The 18414-nt window shown below is 44.2% G+C and overlaps 1 protein-coding gene across 1 annotated transcript in view; it reads right to left on the reverse strand.

The window, feature by feature from the left end:
* The window catches only part of Slc1a4 (solute carrier family 1 member 4), a 29486-nt gene extending 11519 nt beyond the window's left edge, over positions 1-17967 (reverse strand). Inside the window, exons 1-4 of the mRNA XM_090336794.1 lie at positions 17824-17967; positions 16777-17312; positions 3954-3996; positions 2346-2408 (exon numbers count right to left, since the gene is read on the reverse strand). Coding sequence (XP_090192920.1) covers positions 2346-2408; positions 3954-3996; positions 16777-17291 — 621 coding nt within the window. The 5' untranslated portion in view covers positions 17292-17312; positions 17824-17967. The remainder of the gene's footprint in view (positions 1-2345; positions 2409-3953; positions 3997-16776; positions 17313-17823) is intronic.
* Between the last annotated feature and the right edge of the window lie 447 nt (positions 17968-18414).

Genomic DNA, 18414 nt, shown 5'->3' on the forward strand with positions numbered 1-18414 from the left:
GTGTGAGCCGGGGAGAGGGCAGAAGTACCTCTTCCCTCTGGTGACAGACCTACCACACAGCATGGAAGTCACTGGGCTGGATAATCCCTGAGGATCACTGGTCCCCCCCAGCTCTATCCTGGAGGCTGGGGCCTGGTGTGGGGTCTGGTAAATAGGCATCAAGATTACGACATATATGCTGTCTAGGGACTTTTTCTAGTTTCCAAATTACCCATAGGTAATTGCACAATGAGTGCTCACTTTGGCAGCACATATACTAAAATTGGAACGATACTTGTTTTCCCCCTCTTGATTCATATCCTGAGTTCTAACTGGAACTGAGGATTAAGAATCAGTGCAATCAGAAAATTTATGCACTGATCAAAAGTTAGTTTTATAAGTCTGAAACTCTAAGGGATGGTGTTTAAGTTAGGCTTTTCCAGAAAAGGAAATGACTTTCTGACCTGAGGCAACACCAATAATTTCTCCAATGAAAATATTCCTTTCTGGAGAGAAAGCTGGTGGCAGGTGGGTTTACAGAAAGGTGTGCTGCACTGTATTACATTTAGAAACTTGACACTGAACAGGGTTAGGAGACCAGAAGCAAACAGAGCCCCCAGAGCTGCATGTTCTATTCCTGATGCCAATACCAGATCTTCCCATATTTCTTCCTTCACTTCATCAAAAGGGCTCCTTGACTGTGTTGGCTGAGACAGCACCTACCATATCCACTCTTTCTCGGTTTTGCTTCATCTTCCTCCTTAGCACCCCCTCCAGCTGACATCTATCTATTAGATAGTTCCCTCCATTAGAACAGGAGCTCTGCAAAAGCAGAAGTTTGTCTGTACACAGTGGCTGTCAAATACATCACTGTCTACTGAATTAATGATGGAATGAAAGCCTAGGTGGGAGTTGTGCACCCAGAGCAAGTTACTACGTGAGATCAAAGCAAGCTTGGAAGACAGCCATGGGGTGGAGGCCCTTCCATGAGTCCTAGTGCCCCTGGGCTCTACTGCTCACTCTGTCAACTGCATTCCATCTGGTGGGACAAGGGTGACAGCCACAGAGATCGTGAAAGCTTGGAAGCAGTGAGAATGCAGCTGCTCTTCTTGCATTTCTAGTTAAGTTTCTAGTGTGGGCAAGGGGATGGAAGCATTGCAGTGGGGAAATCAGGGCAGCCAGAAGAACTCATGATCCCAAACTCCAAAGGTATTGCAGGGATAAGCTGTGTTTTAGCATTCCTGCATCACTCCTGGCTTCAAATGGTTATGATCAACCTCAGAAGCCCATTGGCTAGGGTCAGTTATAATGGGGATAATACATCTCACCAGAGCAGACTGACCCAAGGCTCAAATAATATGTCAAAGGACAGTGTTAACTTCATTTTACACATAGCTTTTAATGGCAATGTCTTGTTTCGTTTTTTGTCGGTCATGGGGCTTGAACTCTGGGCCTGGACATTGTCCCTGAGCTCTTTGGCTCAAGGCTACTGCCCTTAAGCCACAGTGCCATTTTCAATGCAATGTTTTCATGTATATTGTACTTTCCAAGAATATCAAATTGATGTTAAACACAAAAAAAGAAAAACCAGTTCTGTTGTGAACTTTACCTATGTGATTTGCCATTTTAGAAAATCATAACATGAAGACAAAGTGCTAATAGCCAAGACCAAAGGACCTGTGTCCACTCTACAACACCAGATGTCAACCCATAGTCACAGAGGGATGGTGAGGGTGATTCTATGTATAGATTCAAAGCTGGCTACTTAGCACTTAGTTCAAAATCTCCACCCCTTCCCCCCAAAAGGGGAAAATGTCAACATTTATTTTATCTTAGTTTTTAAAGATAGTCTTGCTATATTGTTCAGGTTGACCTGAACCCTTACAGTCTAGTGATTCTTGTGCTTCAACTTACCATGTAGCTGGGACTATAGGTATATAATACTATGTCCAGCTCAATTTCACTGCTTTGAAATAAAAATTTACTCATTCCAAGTCTATATAAATGACTGAAAACTTAGTATAGCTTCTAGTATAATTGTATATTTACATAGTAAAATATTAATTATTATTTATTACTTTGATTTTTAACAGTTATGTGTGTAACTTGCAACACCTTTTAGTTATAGTCTGGGATAGTAGAAAAGATGTTATAAACTATTTTAAATATTCTCTAAAGATGTGGCAGCTAGTCCAAGTTTATAGGCTTGGAATAATCCACTCAAACTAGGAAGGTTTCAACTCTACTAAGAAAAAGGTTTAACACATATGACCCTTAGGTAAAAACCATTATACACTTCATACACTACTTTTTCATGAGACTTTACACACTAGTTTTTTCACAAGAGACTTTATAAAGAGCTTTACCTTTTCCTCGGTCGTATTTCCAAAGCTGGTGTTGTGGACTACCATTTTATAATCAGTTGCATACTGTGAAGAAAAAGGAGGAGGAGGAGGAGGAGGAGGAAGGAAGAGGAGAAGAAGAAGAAGAAACCATCATTAATGCCCAGGTGAAAACCAACCAGAGAAACTGAGGACATGGGCCTGTTGCTATTTCTATCACTATTCACGGGATGTTCTGGGCATGTCTCGCTAGGTTGTCTTAATGAGAGCCTCTGAGAACTGGACAAAATTTCATTAAGACCAAGCTAGATTGTCTTTCAAGAGGTCTTTGGGTTATTTAGGGACCCAAGGAAAGACAGAAAATTTCCACCTGGTCCTTGAGCAATGGTTTGGAAAAGGCATGCACAATTTCTTGATAATTTAATTTCTTACAACAGCTGATAATTCAATGTACTTGGCAATATTTCTATAATGCTGAAGTTTACTTTTTAATTCCTTTATTTTCATTCATTTAGTTATGCCTCACTTCATTCTAAACTGGCTTGAGTGTGATCGTTCTTTAGCATCTGTTTCTAAACTGGCTGAAGCCTTCACCACAGCAAAGGCAATATGGCATTAAGACATCTCTCCAACCCTTGACCCTACAGTTTGTTGACTCCACATACCTCTGCGAAGTGCCCGCAGTTATCTCCTGTGGCACCCCACACGACTGGTGGACTCTTCTCACTCATACCAAGGAAATGTGGAAATCTACAACTGTCAGGAGAAGGCTACTTGGAGGTAAAGACCTGAGCCTGCCACATGTTGGCCTTGAATGAACTCTGCTTCTGTCTTTTGATTTACCAAAGCTTCAGAAAAGCAGAAGACTTCAGTTGTCTCATGGTTAGGGTGGCAGGGAAATACAACTTGTTCTCACCTCCTTTGTGATAGGCACTGGATGCCTTATACATCTATTTTTTCCCTCCTATCTCATATTATATATACAAGTTACTTCTGTGTCCACATACAGATTAAAAAAGGAAAGGTTATAAGCAGAAACAGCAGACTTTGCTTATGAAAAGCAATCCGGTTAGACCACTTTATCTGGCCCATCCTATCGCTTCCCTGTGTGATGAATGGCCACTGGGTGTTCTTTGGTGCATTGTTAATAAGGGGAAAAACTAAAAGCAGCCTGGATGTCCACCAATAGAGGACACCAATGTTAGCCTCTTAGGCTGGAATGTTCTATGGCCATGAACAGTATACTGAAGGATTTTTGTCTCTGTGGGAGAATGTTCATAACATACTGTCTTTAAAACAGCAAATGGTGTATATATAAACAATAGGTATAGCAGATTATTTTGATTTTTAAAACATGTTCACGTACTAGAGAGAACAGCTAAAGGATGTTGATAAGGGACATGGCTAGAGTGACCACAGGTGAGCCTTTAGAACATTTTAGAAAAGTTTTTTGTCTGTTTTCATTTAATCCCAGGTGCCATCTATAAAAATGTGTGTCAAGGCTATCAAGTTTGGCTAACAACCTGATCTTGCCTGTACTACCTTATTTAACTATAGCAGTAATTTACCTATCCCGGCCATCCCCCCACCCCCATCAAAGTTTCATATTTTTAGCAAAGTATAATGTCTTACCGTACGGAATGCTGCAACCACAAGATTGGAGGGAAATAGGTTTCTGTGGGGGAAACAAAGAACTTCATCAGTATTCTTAAAACCCAGTTTACTAATCATTTGCTTTGCCATGCCTGACTCCATGTAGTATCTCCCTACTTCCCAGCAGACACTTTGGTCTTTGCTTGACCTAAACACTCAAAATGTACCTCAACTTCTCCTCTTATCAGCTTTTTTTTTTTTTTTTTTTGGGTGGTTGGGCTTGAACTCTGGGCCTGGGGGCTGTCCCTGAGCTCTTCAGCTCAGCACACACTTCCAGTTTTCTAGTGGTTAATTGGCTGCCTCTGAACCACCATCCTCAGAATTCGGCCTCCATGGCACCCAGCATTTGAATGCATCATTTTTATCCTCTTCTCTCTCCTGATGCTTTCTTTCCTCCCTCTCTCTAAAGATTTAACTGGGTCAAGCCAAGCTTAATAACTGTACTGTTTTCCTTTAACCATCTCCAGGTTAAACTTGGAATTCAAGTTTGTTGCAGTGCTAGGGATTCAACTCAGGGCCCATGCTATTTCTTCTGCCCAAACAAGAGTCAGTATTGCAATTGAGAGCCACTTCTGGAATTAGGGGGAGCGGAGGGAAGAGGGGAAGAGATATGTCTGAGACATTTTTCTCCAAAAGTACAGTGAAGTCCTGTACAGTGAATTTTCCAAAGTTTTTATGGTCCCGATGTCCTGTATGACATGACTGTAAAGACCTTGTTTATAGTTCCCTGAACCTGCGCTAACTCCAGCATAGATGTGTGTGTGTGTGTCAGTCTGTGTGTGTGTATGTGCGTGTGTGTGCAGGTCCTTGGTCTTGAACTCAGAGCCTAGGTACTGTCCCTGAGCTTCTTTGCTCAAGGCTAGCACTGTACCACTTGAGCTACAGCTCTACTTCCAGCTTTTTAGTGGTTAATTGGAGATAAGAGTCTCACAGACTTTCCTGCCTAGTCTGGCTTCAACTATGATCCTCATATCTCTGCTTCTTGAGTGGTTAGGATTAGAGGCAAAAGCCTCCAGTGCCTGGCTGAGGGATTTTTTCTTTTTTAAATACAATTTGAACATCCATGCATTGAATTTTCCAGGAATGCTATTTCAATGTAAATTATGGGATGATGATTTGTTCAGAAAGTTTCCAAGAATTATTCAATTTTTCTGAAAAATCATACCTTTAGTACACCACACCTCCATTCCAAGCATCATGCATTTATAGCACTGATTGAGTGTGTGTGTGTGTGTGTGTGTGTGTGTGTGTGTGTGTGTGTGGTATATGTTTGTGGGTAGGGGATGGTGCTGGAATGAATCCAGAGCCTCACAGATGCTAGCACTTTCCAACTAAGCTATATCCTCAACCCTCATTTATTCACTCATTAATTCATTCTTTTGTTTAGAGGCAAACTTTCAGTTTGCTGGCCTCTAACAATCCTTCTGTGTCTGTCCCTTAGGTGCTAGGATTATAGGCATGTGCCATCATGCTCGGCTATCAGCGATTCTAGCTTTAATGACAAGAATCCAATTTCTTTGTTTAGAGGACTTACAAATTGAATCATGTTTCATTATAATTATTTTCTTTGGTCTTCTACATTATATCCTTTTGATGCTTTGAAACTATGTATGTAGATAAATTCTATTTATCAATTTCATTTTAGAATGAAGGGGTTTTTTGATTGTTTTTGTTTTTGTGGGTCATGGGATTTAAATTCTGCGCCTGTGTGCTGTCCCTGAGCTCTTCAGCTCAAGGCTACCACCCTACCCTAGAGCCACAGCTCCACTTCCCATTTTTCTAGAGATTAATTGGAGATAAGAGCCTCATGGCTTTGCTTTGGGCTGACTCAGATCTCAGCCTCCTGAGTAGCTAGGATTATAGGAGTGAGCCACCCGCCCAGCTAGAATGAAGGATTTTTTTTTTTTTTAAATATAAAGGAGGGCAGGGCCGGGAGTTTGGCCTAGTGGTAGAGTGCTTGCCTAGCATGCATCAAGACCCAGGTTCGAGTCCTTGGTACCACATACATAGAAAAAAGCCAGAAGTGGTGCTGTGGCTCAAGTGGTAGAGCTCTAGCCTTGAGAAAGTCCAAGGACAGAGCACAGGCCCTGAGTTCAAGGCCCAGGACTAGCAAAAAAAAAAAAAAGAAAAAGAAAATCTACTACAATGTTTTTTTTGTTGTTGTTGTTCTACTTCTTCTTTAGGTCAGATCTGTGCAGGAAACCAGTCTTGATATACAAGAGTTATATTCCACCATTTATTCTACACACTTCCTATAAGATTTCTCAAGTGCCAAAGACTCAGAACTCCCCCTGCCTTCTCTTTTGGTGAGTCCAGGGGCTTCAATTGTGGATCTAGGTGCTGTCCCTGAGCTCTTTAGCTCAAGGCTACTTACTGTCCTACTTCTGGACCTGGGTGTTGTCTCTGAGCTCTTCAACTAAAAGGCCACAGCCCCACTTCCTGTTTTCTAGTGGTTAATTGGAGATAAAAGTCTCACGTTCTTTACCATCCCAGCTGGCTTTGAATAGCGATCCTCAGATCTCAGCCTTCTGAGTAGCTAGGATTACAGGCATGAGTTATCATGCCCGGCTTCAGGACTCTCTTTTACAGATTGTGTTAGGCTTGTCCTTGGATGCTTACTTCTGTAGCTGAATTGCTCATTTAGCATATTGTGTTGCATATTGGGTTTCAGATATAGGTAGGTATGGTTGCCATTTAATGGCAGGTAGAATATAAAATGACTTCCTGTTTTCACATATTTATGTGATACTTCCCTTGAATGCTGGTGGGGCCTCTGACTTGTTTCTAACCAAGAGAATGAACTAAAGAAGAAAAGATGTTTTTCCCATGATTTCATTAGATAAAACTAGTTTTTTCCTTGCTGGCAGACTCTCCTGATTGTCTTCTGGGCTTGTACACTTGAGTGGTGCAAGCAGCTATGTTGAAAAGGCCCATATGATAAGTACTGAAGGTAGCCTCCAGCCCAAGGCCAACTTGCAATCAAGGCTCCCAATCCAAACGTCAAAGAACTGAATTCTGTCAAAAATCATGTGACATCCCTGGAGTACAGTTTTCAGATGAGACCCTAGCCCGACTGACCCCTTGATTGAAACTCCATAGGAGACACCAGAGCAAAATACCAAAATTCCTGATTACAGGTACTCTGGGATAAATGAAGGGTAAACTACATCATTTGTAGTCACTTCTAATGCAGCAACATACCAGCTACCAGGACTGAGGAGATGCATAAATACTTCATTAGCATTCGGGGTGCTCTCTAGGACGTCCGGAATGTAAAGACTGCAATACTGCATTGCCTGAGATGACTGGTCTCAGTAACCTGAATTGCTTTTTAACATACGTAACATATGTTGAAGAGAATACCTGCAACAACATGCCTGCATGTAAGCATGTGCAAAAATCATGATCAGAAATGTGATTACCATGGGTCAATTTGCTTCTTAAAAAAGTAAAGAGTGGGCCGGGAGTTTGGCGTAGTGGTAGAGTGCTTGCCTAGCATGCACAAAGACCCAAGTTCAATTCCTTGGTACCATGTATACATAGAAAAATCCAGAAATGGTACTGTGGCGCAAGTGGTAGAGTTCTAGCCTTGAGAAAGCCCAAGGACAGTGCTCAGCCTTGAGTTCAAGGCCCAGGACTGGCAAAAAAAAATAAATAAATAAAAAGTACAGTAGCATCTTGCATTGTTTAGGCTTCAGTATATAGATGAATAACTTACATTTGCCTATTATTTTTAATACTAAGCCCATTTCAATCTTCTGTGCTAGGTTTGAAATCTCATTTCTATTTGCTAGTCAGAAGCAGAAAGAGCCCCATGCTAAAGTTTCCCCGTTCTCCATCCACCATTTGCCAATTCTCAGTAGTTCCCAGGCCCAGCTGGCCTCAGGGTTTTCTCTGTGAAGATATGGAAGTTCAAGAAACAGCCAAGTTAGGAAACCTCCACCTTCCCCATGGGGAATGGTTTTCTTGTCAAATACCTCACCCTGGTCAGGGATTAGCTGCTTCCTTGATGGATGAAAGTGCAGGCTTTCTCACCATCTGGAAACGAATTCTCTTCTAAAAGGCATAGCACTTTTTGTTTACATCTTCAGGTCTAGCCTAGTCTCTTTATCACTGATCTGATACCATCTCACACAAAATAGACCCAAACCCCAAATCTCTCTTCAGACCCTCTACAAGATCCAATGAAAACAGGGGTGGCAAGCAACACTGCAAGAGATATGGTAACTCCTGCCAGAAAAAAAAATTAAGCTCCTAAGAACACAATGTATTTTGGCAGTTCCTGATCAAGTTAAACATACATTTATCATATGGCCTAGCAGCTCTACCCAAGAAAAATAAAAATGTCTTCAAAAGGGAGCTCTAGGCAAAATAAATAGCCTCAAATGTCTATGGATGATTAAATAAATAGCCATTTATCTATGAAGGTTTTATGGGATAAATTAAATGGTTGTGATGATTCTAGATAATAGAATATACTTGTAAATAAAAAGGAACCACTTACTGATATGCACAGCAACATGGATCATCTAAACAGCACTGTGCTAAGCAAATGAAGGCAAAGAACACTGGATGATTTCTCTAATAGACAATTTGACAGTGTTAAAATGCATACCACCACCTAAGGATGGAGACTGCTGAAGAGGGATGGAAAGGGGAAGCGATGTTCAGTGGTGTGGCCTTATGAGTTGAGTTGCCATTGCTCAGAACTTACTGACTAAACCTAATGCGTACACTATTCCTAATGTATATACTTGTTATTGAATGCAAATTGCCACTCAAAGCTGCTTTAAGAAAAAAGAAGCTGGGTGTGGTGATGCATGCTTCTAATCCTAGCTATCTGAGGCTGAGTTTAGGAAGATCACAGTTCCAGGGCAGCCCTGGGATTAGCATGAGCTGCTTACATAGCATAGAGGCAAATCCTGATCCAGGCCAGCCTAGGCACACACTCAAAACTCTATTCAAAAAATAAATACAAAAAATAAATTTAAAAATGCAGCAAATTTGGGGCTCTGCTGGAGTGGTAAAGCACATGCTAGAGCACAAGGCCAGGAGCTCAACCCCTAGTGCAAAGGAAAAAAATTACAGCACAGTGCTTGCTCCCCAGGAAGGTATGTTAGCTAGCTGTCATCATGTCCGCGTTTCAGAGGGTTCAGTATATCATGATGAGGAAGACATGGCAGAATAGTTGTCCTCATGCTACACAGAAAGAGTGGACCAGTTCCAAGAAGGGGCCAAGGCAAGATACTGTCCTGTGCCCCCCCCCTTCCAATATGCCCTTAGTGTGCAGAACCCACCTTCCAGAATTCTTCCTACCTCATCTAGGGGCAGTAAGCTAAAGCTCGGGTACCCCAATGCATCTCTGGCTCTCCTATGGCTTCTCAACACAGATACGGTACATAAAGTCTGGCTTACCCTTACTCTAAGCCTTTTGTTGTTGTTGTTGTTGTTGTTGTTAGTGGTGGGGCTTGAATTCAGGGCCTGGGCACTGTTCCTGAGCCTCTTTTTTTTCCTCAATGCTAGTGCTCTACCACTTGAGCCACAGCCTCACTTCCAAGTTTTGAGTGGTTAATTGGAGATAAGAGTCCCTTCAGGACTTTTCTGCCTGGGCTGGCTTTGAACCTTGACCCTCAGATCTCAGCCTCCTGAGTAGTTAGAATTACAGGTGTGAGCCCCTGGTGCCCACTATTCCAAACTTTCTTATACTCCAGGATCAGCTGCTCTGAAGGCAAGAAGAGCTGTCTTGTCTTTGGACACATTTCCCAACTGCTCATATCTACATAGAAACTTGGTGGCTTTCAAAAGGAAGACTATTAAGCTGGAAAGGACTCTACAGGCAATTCCTCACTTAGCATATTGGAAACCCCAAGGCACAGGGTCATGAAGTTGGTCCTCCTCCATCTTGCTCAGCCTTGTCCAATAAAAATCTACATATGGGGCCGGGAGTTTGGCCTAGTGGTTAAAGTGCTTGCCTTGCATGCATGAAGACCCGGGTTCGATTCCTCGGTACCACATACATAGAAAAAAGCCAGAGGTGGTGCTGAGGCTCAAGTGGTAGAGCTCTAGCCTTGAGAAAATCCAAGGACAGTGCTCAGGCCCTGAGCTCAAGCCCAGGACTGGCAAAAAAAAAAAAAAAAGAAATCTACATATGCTGTCCAGTGGTAGCCATGAGACTATGTAGAATGTGATATGGGGCATGTGCTACTGAGGAACTGAATTTTAAACTTTATTTACAAAATAGCCACATATGGCTTATCTATATTCCCACTGAACAACACAGATGGACAGTTCTGACATTCAGTCTGAAAATCAAGACCAAGTGGACTTCCCAGATATCTTTGCTAATCCTTTAGTCTCCTTAGTGTTAGGGCTTTCTTTTTTTCTTTTTTCTGAGATGTGGCTTCATCTCAGGGCCTTGCACTCTTGCTCAGCTTTTCTACACATGGCTGGTATTCTCCCTCTTGAGCCTCACCTCTACTTCCAGCTTTTTGCTTGCGGTCTACTCAGGCTGGCTCCAAATTATGATTCTCAGATCTCAGCACTGAGTAGCTGGGGAGAGCCACTGATGTCGGGATCATTAGGGTGTTTTTAATCTAAAAGTTCTTCAATTTATTCATGCTGAAAAATATCTCTTCTTTCTGCTTAGTCCTGAGAAATTTACCTGAATTATATAAGGTCATATATGCATTAGACCAAAATGTCTCATCTATGAGTAAGCCATAAAATCAACTCATTGCCTTTTCTTTTTCCCAAGGATAGAGATCATACCTATGGCTTTTACTGGGCAAGTGCTCTACTACTGAGCTGCATTTGCAGTCAGTTTATTGGCTGTAACTAGTAATTTTTGAGGATCAAACCCATTAGACAGAATGGAAAATTTACTTTATGGTGAAACTTGTTTTACTTGGTATATGCAGGGGTGAGGTGTGTGTGCATGTGTGGATCTAAAATGAATAACCTATATCTTATTGCGAGTCAAAGTAAAAATCATGTGGAAATGCCGAGACTATATTACCAAATCCTCAAATTCAAGTCAGATCACACTAGGACAAGGAATTTCAGTACTGTTAGATTAAGTAGTAAGACAAATGTGAGGCATGGTTGGGCTCACAAATGCAGAACTCTGTTGGGGGTGTTGTGCTCAGTGTGAAAAACTTCAAAAACGTTTATTCTGTATACATCTGGGGCTGTTTGCTCCTCTGATGCTATTGTCATGGGAGGTATTTCCCTGCCCTGTATTTGAAGAATGCAATACAGTATACTTTTGCGTAGGTATGTTTTCTCTGTTTCAAGTTATTTCCTTAAAGTTCAACAATTTGTTATTAAACCTATGAAAATTTCAAAGATTCCAGAACAGGATATGGCATGGTAGGTATACCTGATAAATATTTATTCACCATAGTGTTTATTGTTTCAGAGCCATTTAGCTGGTGAGTCTCCCTTTAGATCTTGGTACTTCTTACAAGGCTAAAAGCCAAAAAAGAGCTGGGCGTAGCAGCTCATACTCCTGATGATATGGTGGTAATACGTGTACTATGCTCTTTTTAAGGCCTACATTCTATTTTGGATTCTAGCCAAAAGGGCTGAAGTTGAATCCCCAGGGAGACTTTGGAAAAAGCAAGGTGAGTGCAGGTGGCTCATACCTGTAATTCTGCATACTCAGGAGGCTGAGATCTAGGATCGCAGGTCAACGTTAGCCCAGCAGGAAGGTCTGTGACAATCTTTTCTCTAAACCAACCATCAGAAAGCTAGAAATGATGCTGTGGCTCAAGTATGAGAGTGAAAAAGCTAAGGGAGCCTGTGACCCCCCTCCCCAATACTAGCCATAGGTATTACTTTTAGCCTCATTTTAAAGATAAGGACATAAGCACAAGGAGGCTAAATGACTTATCTGCAGCAAGTAGTGGTAGAGCTAAGATTTAAACTTAGGTGCTGGTTTTTGTACCTGCTCTTACTCTCAACCCAATCAGTTTCCCTTGAGTATACTCTTTTTCAGTGTTTACTCACTTATTTGCCTGGGTAATAGAAGGAGCTATCAAGAGTTAAAACCTCTATTGTCTGGTTTTGTTTCTAATTTCAAGACTCTGTTCCTTCCAACCCCTCACCAGTGTCTACTTAGGTGGAAAAACCTCTATTAAATTTGGATCTTTGTTAGACATGCTAAGAATTTTCAACTTATTTGTGGAATTGAATCATAGGTATAGTTAAAGTGAGTATGCCATGATCACTATTCTCAGAGTAATTATTCACAATTCACTTCTTTGACTATGAGATTCCTAGTTAATGCTGGATTCCTAACTCCAACAGGTTTCTCTATACTAAATTGAGATGACTTTTTTTGTGGTCAACTGGTAACATACAAGCGTTGGTTTATGCCTATACTTGAAAGGGCTAGTAAATGTGACCATCTCTTTCTTAAGCACTGTCTACTATTTAGAAAAGGGGAAAGAGTCCAGAGAATCAGGTGATAAACCAATTATGTCTACCAAATACTTGGTGGCACCCTTCCTTGCTGCTCAACTGCAAGACAGTAGTTCTGGCCAGCTGCAGGGTCTTCCCTGCCTCCTTCCTCTGTAATCTGTTTCTCTGATTGAAAGCTACCCTTCCAAAAGAAAGGTTAAAACAAAACAAAACAAAACACAGTTGTTTTAATCCCTTCAATTTATAGCTGAAAAAAACAGAGGTCAATTTGGGAGATCGTAAGCAGGGACCCATTAGGATTTCTGGTTATTTCAGAAAGTCTCCTCTGCAACAACTTTCCTCCATTTATTGCCCACAGTGTGATTCTGTTCATCACTGTTCACCTCTCCATACACCATGCAGTTCCCATTCTCATTCATTACATGTTGTTCCCAATCAGCACATAATAACTGGAAAAAAATTGCTATTACACTGTTCCATTTATATCAAGAGCAAGTGTGCTCTGGGCTAGCTCTGTTCTAAAAGTGACATAATACATTTAACTTCCAAATGATCTTCTAAGGTAGATACTTCCATGATAAAGATGAGGAAACTGAGATATGCCAGGTGCCTGTGGATAACACTTATAATCCTTGCTAATCAGGAGGCTGAGATGTAAGGATCATGGTTCAAAGCCAGCCCGGACAGAAAGTTCATGAGACTCTTATTTCCAATTAACCACCAGAAAACCAGAAGTGGCACTGTGGCTCAAAGTGGTAGAGCACTAGACTTGAGCTGAAGAGCTCAGGTACAGTGCCCAGGCCCAGAGTTCAAGTCTCGTGACTGACAAAAAAAAAAAAGAAAGAAAGAAAAGAAAAGTTATGCATATGTTCATATGCTGCTTGTGGCAAGTTCCATATGTAATTCTACCATTCAGGAGGCTGAGGACAACCAGGCTATATAGATTCCCTCCACCCAAGCCCCCCCCCCAAAAAAAGAAAAAAACAAAAAAGGGGGAGAAAGCCCCAAATTCTACCAGGATTAGTTTGCTGATAACCCATTTCATTTGGGATAAGTCATAAGCCAGTCACATAGGTCAACACAGTTCACAAAATTCTGTACCCTTTGAGATTCCTATGGAGAGTACCTTGGGCTACTCAGGAGACGACTGAGTCTCTCCCTCTGGTCAGCTGTACTTACCACTGCTTCCAATATCAGTTCCTTACTCCCTCCAACTCCTCATTCTACTTTGTCATTTCTGGTCCAATATGTGTTGAGAAATCATACCATTCACCAATAACATTTTGAATTAAAGAGTTCATTGACATATGCAACGCATGTTGATACCCTACCTAGTGCCATCTTTAAAAGGTAACTTACACAGTGAGACCAAAGGAGGATACTCTTAGGGAAGGAACACAAAGGTGGAATGCCTGTCTATATCAAATAGTATTTATCCAAACGAACTCCAAGAAATGGAAACAAGAGGGTTCCCTCCCCCACCTTTGTTGCTGTTTTTGTGTAGTTTTTGTCTTGTTTGTTCATTTATCTGTCTTTGAGAGGGTAAGAGGGGGCACAGAAATGGAGGGACAAAGGGTAAACAAATGCAGTACTGGTACTCTCTGGTCACTATGTTGAAGATCTGAAGGATACAACTTGTTGGTGGGGACCAGAGGGAAAGACTGGGAAAGTGCCAGGGAAGGAATGACATTGTCTAAAAAGCAATGTACTCTTTTCCTGACTTATGGGACTGTAACCCCTTGCATATCACCTTAATAATAATAAATAATGCACCTACCACCAGGAAAGGGCAAGCACTTGAGCACAAAGCCTTGGCAGCAACTATGCCAACTCATCAAAAGCTTTCTCACTCTTCTAGCTGTTTGTGTACTGGGTGGTTACCAGGTGAGGGTCAGGAGGATAATCTAGGTATGCTATGATTTCATTCACATGCACATAGCTAGAAAGGACTGACTCTGCCTAGAAGTCACATAAGTTTGGCTGAAGGAATCAGTTTTTAAAAATTGGCCTAGAGATTCCCTAGTCCCAAGGGCATTTACAGGTAACCCTGGTTTCCTGGCACCAGCTGCTCAAGATGCAACCAAAACTAAATAGATGCATTCACACTTACTTTCAAGTAAGGGGTCTGGCCTCAGTGCCTGGCAGGAGGGATGTGGCAACTAACCCAGCCTAGGGGTACGTTCCTCTCTTGCCTCAAAGCAAACATTTCTTACACTATACTAACTACAGCAGGAGAAACTAACACCCAAACCAGAAAATTTCTCCTCTCAAAGCAAACATTTCTTACACTATACTAACTACAGCAGGAGAAACTAACACCCAAACCAGAAAATTTCTCCTAATCCCTCTTTTGATAAGTCTAAATTAATCTCCTTTTCCTCAAATGTAAAATAGAATCATATCACCTATCCTGCCTTTATCCTCGAGCAGCTGGATTAAATGAAGTTGGCTGTTGGAAGCCTGATGAAAAATTATCTTTGCTAACAAGCCAGGACAAAGCTGTTCTCTGCTCTCCTATGCAGGTGTGGCATAAGTCACTAGAAAGTTGCATCCACTCTGACTGCTAAGCTGTGACCTTGGGTCTCTTCAAAAGTAGGACCTTGGGCAGGGCACATTGGCTTGCACCTATAATCCTAGCTACTCCGGAGGCTGAGATCTGAGGATTGTGGTTCAAAGCCAGCCCAAGCACTAAAATCTGTGAGACTCTTATCTCCAATTAACTACTAGAAAACCAGAAGTGGCATTGTGGCTCAAGGGTAGCTTTGAGCTGAAGAGCTCAGGGACAATGCCCAGGCCCAGAGTTCAAGCCCCATGACAAAAAAAAAAAAAAAGAGCTTGGATTTTAAAACACAATCAAGAAACAAGTCTACCTTGGCCCCTAGCTCCTGGGCTTGAGCTCAGGGCTTGAGCACTCTCCTTGGACTTTCTCAAGGCTAGAGCTCTACCACTTGAACCTCAGCACCATTTCTGGCTAGGCCAGAAATAGGTAGAGTGCTAGGCAAGCACTCTACCACTAGGCCAAACTCCCGGCCCCCCAATTTTTTTTTAAATCCAGTCCCACTCTTGGAGATAGTAGATCATTATTAAGTGTCCCTGGGAGTTACCAGCAGCCAGAGTTGACTCACTATACTCCCTCCATAGGCCACAGATTCTTGCAAAAAAGAGTCTTTGGATCCCTCCCTATAAGAGCTGAATTAAATGAAACCAAAGTTGTTCTCATTTTAGTAATTTTTTTCCCCCTGGGGCCTACCTAAAGGTTAGTTCTCAAACTTTCAAAGTCCTCAAATACCAAGCTGCCAAACAGGAAACAAAAGTTGTGATGCCGCTATAGCCTGACAAGCATAGGCCATCCCTACCTACCCTTTTGGCAAGAACTTTTGGAACTCCTCCTCAGAATTTGTGGTTTCTTCATTTTTTTCCCTTTTCTTTTTACTATAAATGTGTCCTGAATAGTTATTGTTGTTTTAGATGCACAATTTCTTTAAAAGTGGCAGATAGCTGTCACATTCTCCAGATGGAGAAATGGAAAGAGAAGAAAGGAAACTCACTTTTTGCCTCAGTGACTCAGGACAATGCCTAGCCTATCTCCAAGCTCAGAATTTAGATTAGCAGAAAGACGGAATGGGAGCCAACTGGCCTCCTCTCACTTCAAATGAGCCTGGTTGGATCAGAAAATGCCTGCAGGCTGCAGTTTCCCCCTATGAACACTGGATGAATGAAGAAACTAGTAAGAGTAGACTTGGAAACTATACCATACCGTGTCAAAGGATAAAATGCAACTTCTAAGAATCACACAAAACAAGCAAAGCTAAGTAAAGATGTGTCTCTGCCTATTTATCCTCAAGAAAAGCCCTTCAAAACTCAAAATACTGTGCAGCCATCCTGTTCCAAGCTCTCAGGAGAAGCAAGTTTCTGGGAAATAGGCCTCACACAATTAACCCCAGGTTTGTTATTCTTGGATCCATGGGCAACTTTTAAAACACTACCAGCTTCTTTTGAGCCCATGGGCTCTATCAGAGAACGCAACAGCTCGCAAATCCACGGCCCAACAAAATGTAAATCCATAGTGCAGAAACTTTTAGACAATGTGGGGAGAAAATGAGGGGGTGAAGATATTGGGTGGGTTGGTGAAAATGGTGAGGACAACAGGAGAGTGTAAGGAGTGAAGTACAGATGGGAAGTTAGCTTCCCTAACACCCACACGAGTGGTCAGCAAGCAACTGTGCAGGTATTGTTTTGATATTGAAAGAAAAAAAAAGTCAAAAAACCACCTTGAGCCTCCTACTAAGAATACCTTCAGGACACCTGAGGGCATGCACTGGAAGGGCGTTGGAAAGCTGGTGTCTCCTACTAATGCCCTGGGGAAGGTGAAGATCATTACCTGACCAGGTCAAGGAAAGAGTCCACCGTCTCTTTGGGGACCGGCGTAGGTTCCGATTCCTCCAGCCCCAAGTCGCTGGACTGAAGAACCTGCGCTCCCGACCCTGGCTTGATGATGAACGCCAAAGCGACGGCGAGCGCCGAGGCACTCAGCGTGGTGAGGCCGAAGTAGGCGACGGCGATGCCGCCCAGGCGCCCGAGGGAGCTGGCGTCCAGAGAGGCCGCGCCCGACACCAGGCTGCAGACCACCAGCGGCAGGATGATCATGCGCAGCATGCGGAGCAACATGTCCCCCGGGAAGGCCAGGTAGGTGATCTGCGTGCTGCTGAGTTTGAGCTCGCGGAGGGCGGCGCCCATCCCCGCGCCCACGAGCACCCCGGACACGGTGAGCAGCACCAGCGCGTTGCGCCGCAGGAAGCCGGCGAAGCGTCGCGCGAGCCCCGCGGTGGTCCTGGGGGCGCCGGGCCCGGTCTGGGCGCCGTCCAGATAGCCGTTGGTCTCTCTGCTCTTCTCCATGGCGTTGTCCACCGCTCCAAGCTGGAGGAGTCAGGGGACTTGGGGGTCTGAGAAAATAGACTAACTAGGCTGCCAATGAATGGACGTCGGAGCTAACGGTGTCTGCGCGCCTTGTCTCCAAGGTTCTGGTAGCCAGCACCCCCCCGGGAGGGGTCTTCAGGCTGGGCGCAGGAGCCGGATCGAGACAAGGGCAAAGGAGAGGTGTTGGAAAGTGGGTCGGAGCCCCAAGCAGAGTGGACCGTGCCGCGCCTCACTTCCCCGGAGCAGCCGCAAGCTGAAGATGATGCAACTGGAGAGGCGCGCGGCTGGTCGCAGACTAGGCAGGAGCTAGCCAACCACGGCAGCCCGAGCCCGCCCCTCCGCCCCGGGGCCCCGCCCCGCCCCCAAGGGCTCTGACCAATCAGAGCCGAGGACTGCGGCGGCCGCGCGAGCCCCGCCTCCGGGGTCCCGCTGAGCGGGCGGGGCCTGTCTGGGGCTGCGAGGCGTGGGGCCCCCACCCTATTAACGGCGGTTGCCGGGGCCGAGGCCTGACCTGTGACTGGGTTTCGGTGGCACCGGCTGGGGCCTGACGGGCCAGCTGGGGTCTGGGAAAGTAGGGAACGCCGAGACGTTCTTTACCCGGGGTGCAGAAGGAGAGGAAGACCCTCCAGGGTTGGTGCCCTCGCCCCCGCCCCTCGTGGCCGGCCGGTCGCGGGATGGCGTGGGGGGCTGAGGGCTGCCCTCCCGTCCCGACGCCCTGCGGGATTCCGTGTCTCCTGGGGGCCCATGGGTTCCTGGCGGTAAAGGGCGACATGATGCCGGGCCGCAGGCCCTGGTGGAGACAAAAGCAGGATTGGGGGTGGCGGGGGGGGGGGCACGAGAGAGGCTTTATCACGTGTTCACAAAGGGCAGAGCCTGCAGCATAAGGCCAGGCGATGGCGGGGCCCCGATCCGCGCCCCAGGGCTGCGGGACGACGCGGGAGTCGCCGGGGACACAGAGCCCTTCCAGACGAAACAGAGCCTTCAAGCCTTCTCGCCACCCATGGCCGTGGCGCTTTGCCACGTAATCTCAGCCAGACAGCCCCCGGATTGTTAACCTCTTCATCCCTGGGCCTCAGCCCGGGACGCCTGCAGGTGGTTCCTT

Source organism: Megascapheus bottae, chromosome 7 (assembly GCF_031878675.1).
Source record: "Megascapheus bottae isolate mThoBot1 chromosome 7, mThoBot2.hap1, whole genome shotgun sequence".
NCBI classification, from domain to species: domain Eukaryota; kingdom Metazoa; phylum Chordata; class Mammalia; order Rodentia; family Geomyidae; genus Megascapheus; species Megascapheus bottae.